Source organism: Coniophora puteana (assembly GCF_000271625.1).
Source record: "Coniophora puteana RWD-64-598 SS2 unplaced genomic scaffold CONPUscaffold_1, whole genome shotgun sequence".
NCBI lineage: Eukaryota > Fungi > Basidiomycota > Agaricomycetes > Boletales > Coniophoraceae > Coniophora > Coniophora puteana.
This window is the reverse complement of record NW_006913053.1, coordinates 4,118,586-4,127,622: the sequence shown is the minus strand read 5'-3', so window position 1 is coordinate 4,127,622 and position 9,037 is coordinate 4,118,586. Positions and strand designations below refer to the sequence as shown.

The following is a 9,037-nucleotide window of genomic DNA, read 5'->3' as shown; positions in this document are numbered from 1 at the left end:
GGGGGGGGGGCGCACCAGGAGTTGTGGAAGTGGTACGAATACGCGCCGCGGAAGAAGCCCTCGAACCCGAGCGCCTGCGGCTGTGCGCTCGCCGACGCTGGCGTATGGAAGAAATTGTCGAATCTACACCCAGCCCCTCACGCGTCAGCACTATTCCAAAAGCACACAAAAAAACCACAGTAAACAACGGATACGCACGCGACAAAATACGGCTGCGGCGGCCGATCCCGCTGAAACTCCTCCGTGTTCAACCACGCCGAATCAAACAGCGCATCCGGCAACATCCTCAACAACGCATCCAGATACGCGTCCTTCGCGTACTGCGTCACCGTCATCGGGTGGAAATCGAGATTATTCCGAAACGCCGTTCTGAACAACCACGACCCCAACGCGGAGCGCCGGTTCAGGCGCAGCACGGCGGTGTTGTACTTGTCGAGGCGCGACCAGCGGTACGCGAACGCGTGCCGCGTGTGGAAGAGCTCGGACCAGTCGCGCAGGAAGAGAGTGTCGGCGTCGACGTAGATCCCGCCGAAGCGGTGGCACAGCACGAAGCGCGCCATGTCGCTGAGCACGACGGAGCCCTTGTCGTATTCCTCCGACTTGGCTTTTGCGCCTGCGCCTGCGCCGGCTGCTTCGTCCGCGTTGTTGGCGTTGGCGTTGGCGCCGCCGGGCGCGACGTCGATGATGTGTCCGCCCGAGTTGAGCAGCGAGCCCGAGTAGGCGCGCCAGTCGTCCTTGATCTCGGGGATACTGTCGAGCTGCTCGGTCGTGTTCCACATCTTGAACTTGATCGCGTCTCTGAACCTCCCATCGAGGAACGGCGCGCTCCACGGATTCGTCTCGAGACTCTCGAGCATCGCCGCGCGCGCCGCCGCGGGGCTTCTGAACCGCTCAAAGTGCTCGGGGTTGATCCAGATCCAGTACTGCGGGCGACACACGCCCGCGACCTCCGCCGCGCCGGCGGGGAGATGCAGCCCGAGGTTCTGGGTGAAGAGGAAGGAGAGGATGGACGCGTACGGTTTGTCGGTGAACGGGCCCGTCCAGAACATGTGGAACACGTGTGGATTCTCGGGGTCGCACGCACCGTCCATCTCGATCGTCTCCACCACCGCGGACGCCTCCTCCGCCACGGAGCCCTCTCTGCTCGCCTGCGCGGGGTCGGAGAGCACCAGCGCGGGTTCCCATGGCGCGTCCTTTTTCTTGACGAATCCCGCGTTGGGGTTCGTGTGTGGATTGTTGTTGTTGGACGGGGCGCGTTGGTCGGGGGTGGACTCGGAGGAGGCGGACGCGATGACCTTGGCGATTGGGATTTCACTTGCGGGCTCGGTGAAGTTCTCGCGGCCCGCGTGGAGGTAGACGTAGTTCCACTCGTCTGTTGGGGCGCGGCGGAGGCCGCGGCCGTTGTTGAGGCCTGCGCCAACGCGGAGGACTTCGAGGCAGTCGCGGACGTACTGTGTAAAACGTCTGTCAAGGGCGTGGTGAGATAAGAGGGGCGGGTGCGTACCTTGTCCAGCTCAAAGTCGCAGTGCTGCATGATCACGTCGAGATCTGCGATTCCACCTGGTACGGGCCGTGGTGGATAGGCGACTTCGCCTTCCTTGAACTGTGGACCGTAATACACGCGCTTGGGGCCGTCTCCGCGGGTAGTAGTGGCTACGGGCCCTGGTGGTGGGCGGAAGCGGGAGGGAATGGTGGGAACGCGGCGTGGTGGGAGGGCGGGGTTGAGTGGAGCGGTGGAGAGACCGACTTGTTCAGGGACTGCTCAACGCTTAGCAACGATATAAGGGGGGGAAAGAGAGGGCAAACTTACCCTTGCCATTGGAAGGGAAATGGCCCGACTCGATCTCCCACTGCCATATCCGCTGAATCTCTTCTCGTTCAAACACGAGGGTGGAACTGGCGCTCTCGTCGACCTCTTTTGTGAAGCCGACGCTGATGCCTGGCCAGTCGCGGGCGGAGCGGGGGTACTTGTCGCGGCGCAAGGAGGGAAAGTCGAAGAGGTAGAAGAAGCAGAGGGAGGCGGTGATGGTGACGAGGAAGAGGAGCCATGATTTGCGGCGTGTGATGCGGGTGGAGGTGAGCTTTGTGAGGCGGCGGGGGTTTGTGAGGTAGAGGCGGATGGATGGAGGGCGGGGTGTCCAGTAGCCTTTGCTGGTGCGAGACTCGAGATAGATTTTCTCGGATATGGCCGAGGAGTATGTTGGCAGTCCGTCCTCGTCGTAGGGCGACATTGTGGCTGTCGCTCTCGAGGGAGGGAGCAAGGGGAGGAGGGGAAAGTGGAGGTGGTGGGGTAAGAAAAAGGCTGAGAGACTTATGTCAGGCCAGAGAAAGAAAGGTGACGGAGTGTCGGTAGCGAGGCGATGGGATGTGCTGCGCAGAAGTCGCTGTGGAGCAGACACGATTAGGTAAAGTCTCCTCGTTGATAGCCATCTATAACAGCCCAATCACAGCCTTTTAACGCTCCCAGTCATAAAACAGCCTCTGCCAGTCTAATGTTCATTGTAGAAAACAGTGTTAGCAATGAAAGCACATTTTACGTCCCGAGGAGCTCTTTGTCAGACGCCCCCGCCGGCTACCACCTCCGAGAACACCGGAGTTACAAAACAGCGCCACGTGACGCGTGACCATTCGCGTCGACGCGTACATGTCACGCCCACCCACGCCTCCTTCGCGATTCCCTCACCCTCAAGGCCTCAAGAGCCCAGCCATGCCACCCCGCCGCTCGTCCCGCACAACGCGGGCATCCGCAGAGCCAGAATCAGCTGCACCGACATCAAAGCGCAAGCGTGGATCATCAGCCAAACCTGAAGAACCCCAGGAGATAGAGACTGTTGCCAAGCCATCGTCACGCTCGCGCAGACCGTCCAGTCGCGCGAGCAGCGTCGGTGCACCGGCACCTGCGACGCGGAAAACGCGTGTTTCCAGGACGTCGCTCGAGCAGGTGGCGGAGATAGACGAGGAAGACGAGGGAGAGGAGACGGAGACGGAGGCTGTTGCGCCTGCCAAGAAGAGGTCGAGAAAGTCTGACGAGTCGGTCTTTGATGAAGATGGGGAGGAGGAAGAGGCCCCGTCTAGAGCGCGGCGCACCACTACGCGCAAGGCACCCGCCAACAAACGCCAGACCAGAGTCGTATCAGACGACGAGGAGGACGAGGAAGAAGTTCCCAAGCCCGCTTCCAAAGGTCGCACTAGCAGACGTGGCTCCGCCGCACCGCCATCCTCATCCGCGCGGCGCACCTCCGCTCGCAGTAGCAGGGGCACGAGAGGCCAGTCCGTCCTCGAGACAGACGACGATGCACCTGTTGCAGAGACGCCCGCTATCACGGACTTGGATGACGACGACGATAACGACGAACTGGCAACGCGCGCTCCCGCCAGCAAAGGACGCAAGCCCCCCTCTCGCAAAGCGTCCACCTCATCCGTAAAGGGGCGCAAGACCGCCTCATCCGCCAAGGCAAAAGCCAGAATCGAAGAGCCCATCGCAGAAGTCTCCGAACCCGAACCCGAGCCCGACGCAGAAGGCGAAGCAGATGCAGAAGGCGAAGCGGACGACACGACGCCCAAAGCCTCGCGCACTGCCGCACCCAACGGCGCCGGCGGAAACGACTCGGACGACTCCATGGCCGACCTCCAGTCGCAGTTCGCGCAGACGCCGCGCAAATCCAAGCCCACCAACGCGCGCCTGCACGCCGTCGTCCGCGCCTCGCAGCAGCAGCAGGGGGCGGAAGGCGGCTCCGCGTCGCCCACGAAGTCCCCAACAAAGTCGCCGTTCGCGTCGACCATGCCCAAACGCACGATCGAAAAAGAGGAGCAGTCGCTCCTCGACGGGCCGCCGCGCACGCCCAGGGGAAAGGGAAAGCCGGGTGTGGTTAATGGGTTCTCGGCGTCGCACGTGCCTGCGTCGATGATGCCCGACTTTGCTGTGGGCGGCGGAGAGGAGGACACGGGCCCGAAGAAGCGACTTGTGATACATAAGATGGCGTTGATCAACTTTAAGAGCTATGCGGGGAGGCAGGAGATTGGGCCGTTTCATAAGGTGTGTTTTCTCCTTCCTCCTACTCCTCTCTTTATATCCGTATTCTATTCTATCCGGGACGCACGCTCAAGCACGATTTTTTTTTTATTTGACAGTCCTTCAGCGCGATCGTCGGCCCGAACGGCTCGGGCAAATCGAACACGATCGACGCGCTCCTCTTCGTGTTCGGCTACCGCGCGTCCAAGATGCGCCAGGGCAAGCTGTCCGAGCTGATCCACAACTCGGCCAAGTTCCCAGACCTGGACGAGTGCAGCGTCGAAGTGCACTTTCGCGAGATTATCGATCTGGTGCGTCCTTCCTCCTGTTTCGCGTTTTTTTCTATCCGGCTAATTGGTAATGGGCATCCACCACAGCCAGGCCCCGACGCGTTCAAGGTCGTGCCGGGCTCGAAGCTCGTGGTGGCGCGCACGGCGTACAGGAATAATAGTAGCAAGTACACGATTAACGCGCGCGCGAGCAATTTTACGGAGGTGCAGACGCTGCTCAAGGGGCGCGGGATCGATCTGGACCATAAGCGGTTTTTGATTCTGCAGGTGCGTTCGTGTCTTCTAATCCCCAACTCATCATTTCGATATTGATTTTTGACGACGGCTCCTTCTCCGTACCCGATATGCGTGAACCCCGTTTTCGTATGCGTTGTTGCGATAACCAATACGATAACGATGACGATGACGATGACGATAACGACAACAGGGCGAAGTCGAGTCCATCGCGCAGATGAAGCCCAAAGCGCAAACGGAGCACGAAGACGGCCTGCTCGAGTACCTGGAGGACATCATCGGCACGACGCGGTACAAGCAGCCGATCGAGGACGCGCTCGGCGAGATGGAGCGCCTCACGGAGGAGCGCGGCGAGAAGCTGAACCGGCTGCGGCTCGTCGAGCGCGAGAAGAACAAGCTCGAGGAGGAGCGGCGCGATGCGCTCGAGTATCTGCGCCTGGTGAACGAGCATGTGCGCGCGCAGAGTCGGCTGTGGCAGTGGTATTTGTGGCAGTGTTTGTTGAATGACGAGAAGTACAGCGATAGCATCGTGCGTCCTCGTCTGCTTCGGTTTTGGGTGTGGGTGGGGTGACTGATGGGCATGCGGACAGCAAAAACTGGAGGCGGAGCTCGCGGAGGAGCGAGAGCAGAATAAGGACGATGTCGCGCATGTGCGGCTGCTCGAAGAGCATCTCGCGGAGCGCGAGCGCATTTATGCGGACGTGAAGGAGGCCGCGGAGGCGGCGAGCAAGGAGTTCGCTGTGTACGAGAAGAAGGCGGTTGGGCTCGAGGAGCGCAGGAAGAACGCGAGCTCGAAGGCGAACAAGCTCAAGAAGTCGCTCAAGGAGGTGCGTCGTGCTGCGTGAGGACGGGGCTTGGTGTGGTGCGGGCGCTGACAGTTTTGTTGCGGGGCACGGTAGGACGAGAAAGCGCGGATTGAGGCGGAGCGCACGGTCGAGGAGAGCGGTAGGAGGATTGAGAAGAACACTGTTGAGGTCGAGGCGAAGGAGGCGGAGCTCAAGCGCGAGGAGAAGGCGCTCGAGGCGATCATGGACAGTCTCAAGGGTGCGTTCGACTTTTCCCCTTCCCTTTCTTTGTGCACGCCATCTCATGAGTCGGGTTGACCACATACACGGACGGACAGACAAAACGCAGGTATTCCACGACCAGATCGAGGAGAAGCAGAAGGAGCTGCAGCCGTGGAACAAGAAGATAAACGACAAGAAGACGGCGATCGACATTGCTGCGAGCGAGCGCGATCTGATCAGGAACACTGCGGAGGCGGCAAGGCAGGAGATCGAGCAGGCGCAGACGGCGCTTGAGGAGGCGCAGGGCGAGCATGAGGGCAAGGCGCGTTTTATTGTCTCTGCTACACTTGACCCAGGCTGACATTGCGCTATTGGCAGCTCAATGAACTTGATGGTTGCAAGGAACAGAGGAATAATCTGCAGCGGGATAGGCAGGTTGCGCAGCGTAAGGTCCAGGTGAGGGTCACTTTGGTTGCTGAACGGATCAAATGGCTAACTGGAGTTCAGGACGCGCAAGGGAAGTACCAGGAGTTGCAGGCAAAGGCGTCTTCGCTACGCCAGAGGGTCGACGAGGCAAAGGCGTCGCAAGCAGCCAGCACCTCGCAGAACCGCGTCCTGGACAGCTTGACGAAGCTCAAGCAGACCGGGCGTATTGAAGGGTTCCATGTACGTCCTATTTGCTTGTGCCCGTATTTCGCGTGTTCAACGGCCGGTGCTAGGGCCGCCTCGGCGCACTGGGCACCATCCCGGACAAATACGACGTCGCAGTCTCGACCGCCTGCGGCGCGCTGCACAATATGGTCGTCGACACCGTCGAGCAGGGCCAAGCGTGCATCGCCTACCTGCGCAAGAACAACGTCGGCCGCGCGTCCTTCATGGTGCTCGAGAAGCTCCCGCACGACGCGCACCTGCAGCCCGTGTCCACGCCCGAGGGCGCGCCGCGCCTGTTCGACCTCATCAAGCCCAAGGAGGCGCGCTTCGCGCCCGCATTCTTCAAGGGCGTCGGCAACACGCTCGTCGCGAGCGACCTCGAGCAGGCGAACCGCATCGCGTTCAGCGGGCCGAGGCGGTGGCGCGTTGTTACGCTCCAGGGGCAGCTGATCGAGGCGTCCGGTGCGATGTCTGGAGGCGGGACGCATGTCTCGCGGGGCGCGATGAGCTCTAAGCTCGCGGCGGAGGCGGTGCAGCCCGAGGTGCTGAGGACGTACGAGCATGAGAGCGACGAGGCGGCGCAGGCGCGCGAGGACGCGCATCGCAGGCTCAGGGGGCTCGAGGCGGAGGTGGAGGGCCTCGAGCAGAGCGGGCCTAAGCTAGATCTGGCTATCGATAAGCTGGGCATGGCGCTGGAGAGTGTGCAGAGGAGGATTGTGGAGCACGAGAAGCGGGTGAAGCAGCTCAAGTGCGTTGCATATTTGATTTCATCTTGATGGTCGCTGACCCCTGTGCTAGGATACAGCACAAGCCGAACCCGAACGACGCCGCGCGCATCAAGAAGCTCGAGCAGGAGATCGCGTCGTCCACAGGCGAGATGAACACCCTGCAAGAAAAGACGTCCGAGATTGAAGACTCCATCAAGGCCCTGCAGAAGAAGATCGAGGAGATCGGCGGCTCGCGCGTGCTCTTACAGCGCTCCACGATTGACAGCATCAAGACGTTCACCAAGCTCGGCAACGAGGAGATCGTCAAGGCCGAGTTTGCGAAGAACAAGGCCGAGCGCGACCTTGTCAAGCTCACGGGCACGATCGAGGCGAACCAGCAGTCGCTCGCGGAGGCGGAGCGGGATCTGGAGGAGCTGCAGGGCCAGCTGGATGAGAACGCGGAGTATCTGGCTGAGCTGCGGGAGAAGGTCGACGCGGCGCAGCATGCGGCGGAGAACTCGAGGGACGATTTGGATAGCCTCAAGACTCAGCTGGAGGAGAAGCGCGAGGGGATCCAAGACTTTTTGAAGAATGAGGTACGTCATTTTGGTTTCTTTGCTAAGAGAGAGTGGGCTCGGCTGACGGTGGGTGCTTCGTGGGTAGTTCGAGCTTGAGACCAAGCTCGGCGAAAATAGGAAGCTAGCGGAGGACAACGACAAAAACATAGACCACTGGAGGAATTTGCACGATAACCTGAGGCTTGAGGAGATTGAGTACGTTCACTCTGCGTTTACCAGCTCGTTCCATTTACTAACACTTGATTGCAGTGACGACGAGGACGAAGAGGAAGGGCAAGGCAAGGACGAGAAGGGCGAAAATACCGAGGTGAAGCCTGATCCAGACGCTCCGATGGCAGAAGCCGAGGAGGATGCAGAGGGGGAGGTGAAGGCCGAGCCCACCGATGACGCGCCCATACCCAAGAAGAAGAAGAAAGCCCGCGGGCACGAGTCATCAGACGAGCTGCATAGCTACGGTGAAGAAGAGCTCTCGCAATTCAAGAAGCGCGAGCTCTTGGCGGATGAGCAGTTCCTTGATGGTGCGTCCAGTCCCTCTCAGCCCCAGCGCTCATCCCTGTCTGCTTGGATCTTTGACTGACCGTGGCGTTTCATGATCTACAGAGAAGGTCAAGAACGCGAAGCCGAACCTTGGTGTGCTCAAGGAGTACAAGAAGCGCGAGGAGGAGTTCCTCCGCCGCGCCAAAGACCTCGATGCGATCACCGCGGAGCGCGACGAGCAGAAGGCGAACTACGAGGGCCTGCGCAAGCAACGCCTGGACGAGTTCATGGCGGGCTTCAGTCTTATTTCGCTCAAGCTTAAAGAGATGTACCAGGTGCGTTTTGTCAGTCCTCTCGCAGGAAAAAGACAGCTGATTGGGCATTGGGGCAGATGATCACGCTGGGTGGAAACGCGGAGCTCGAGCTGGTAGACAGCATGGATCCGTTCTCGGAGGGAATCATATTCAGCGTCATGCCGCCCAAGAAGAGCTGGAAGAACATCTCGAATCTTTCCGGCGGTGAGAAGGTTTGTCCGATCCTCTTCGCTTCTTTCACGCGTGAAGTTGGCTGAAATTGGGTGGGTACACAGACGCTCAGCTCGCTCGCGCTCGTCTTCGCGCTGCACGTCTTCAAGCCGACACCGCTGTACTTTATGGACGAGATCGACGCGGCGCTCGACTTCCGGAACGTGTCCATCGTCGCGAACTACATCAAGGACCGGACAAAGAACGCACAGTTCATCATCATTTCTCTTCGGTGAGATTCACTCCGATATGCCAAGCTTAAAGTCATAAGCGGGCGCTGACTTGGACGAAAAGCAACGACATGTTCGAGCTGAGCCACCGGCTGATCGGGATATACAAGACGTCGAACGCGACTCAGAGTGCGTTTCTTCATGTCTCTTTATGCACGTGGATAATGTAGTTGACTGTGTTTCGCTCCAGGTATCTCGATCGACAACCACCTGCTCATGGGCGCGCCTGCACCACCTGCGTCCATGCTCATACCGGCCATACCGCCCTCGACAGCTTCACCGACGAAGATGTCGCTGTCACCCGGGAAGGTCGCTGCATGATCATGA

At 60.0% G+C, this 9,037-nt stretch overlaps 2 protein-coding genes across 2 annotated transcripts in view; one reads left to right on the top strand and one right to left on the bottom strand.

The window, feature by feature from the left end:
- Nucleotides 1-2,231, bottom strand: part of CONPUDRAFT_134549 (uncharacterized protein) — a gene marked incomplete at its 5' end in the record, with an annotated part of 3,552 nt that extends 1,321 nt beyond the window's left edge. The window contains 4 exons of the mRNA XM_007765679.1: nucleotides 16-123; nucleotides 199-1,451; nucleotides 1,505-1,758; nucleotides 1,811-2,231. Coding sequence (XP_007763869.1) covers nucleotides 16-123; nucleotides 199-1,451; nucleotides 1,505-1,758; nucleotides 1,811-2,231 — 2,036 coding nt within the window. The remainder of the gene's footprint in view (nucleotides 1-15; nucleotides 124-198; nucleotides 1,452-1,504; nucleotides 1,759-1,810) is intronic.
- A 476-nt stretch (nucleotides 2,232-2,707) lies between these two features.
- On the top strand, nucleotides 2,708-9,031 carry CONPUDRAFT_87173 (uncharacterized protein; the record flags this gene model as incomplete). The annotated part of the gene is made up of 18 exons (XM_007765560.1): nucleotides 2,708-4,036; nucleotides 4,132-4,323; nucleotides 4,390-4,569; nucleotides 4,730-5,065; nucleotides 5,127-5,363; nucleotides 5,436-5,580; nucleotides 5,660-5,865; nucleotides 5,922-5,999; nucleotides 6,051-6,209; nucleotides 6,263-6,942; nucleotides 6,993-7,497; nucleotides 7,565-7,674; nucleotides 7,729-7,997; nucleotides 8,080-8,291; nucleotides 8,348-8,482; nucleotides 8,546-8,712; nucleotides 8,775-8,839; nucleotides 8,901-9,031. The coding sequence occupies 18 exons, from the start codon at nucleotides 2,708-2,710 to the stop codon at nucleotides 9,029-9,031; spliced, it is 5,136 nt and encodes a 1,711-aa protein (XP_007763750.1).
- Nucleotides 9,032-9,037: the final 6 nt, after the last annotated feature.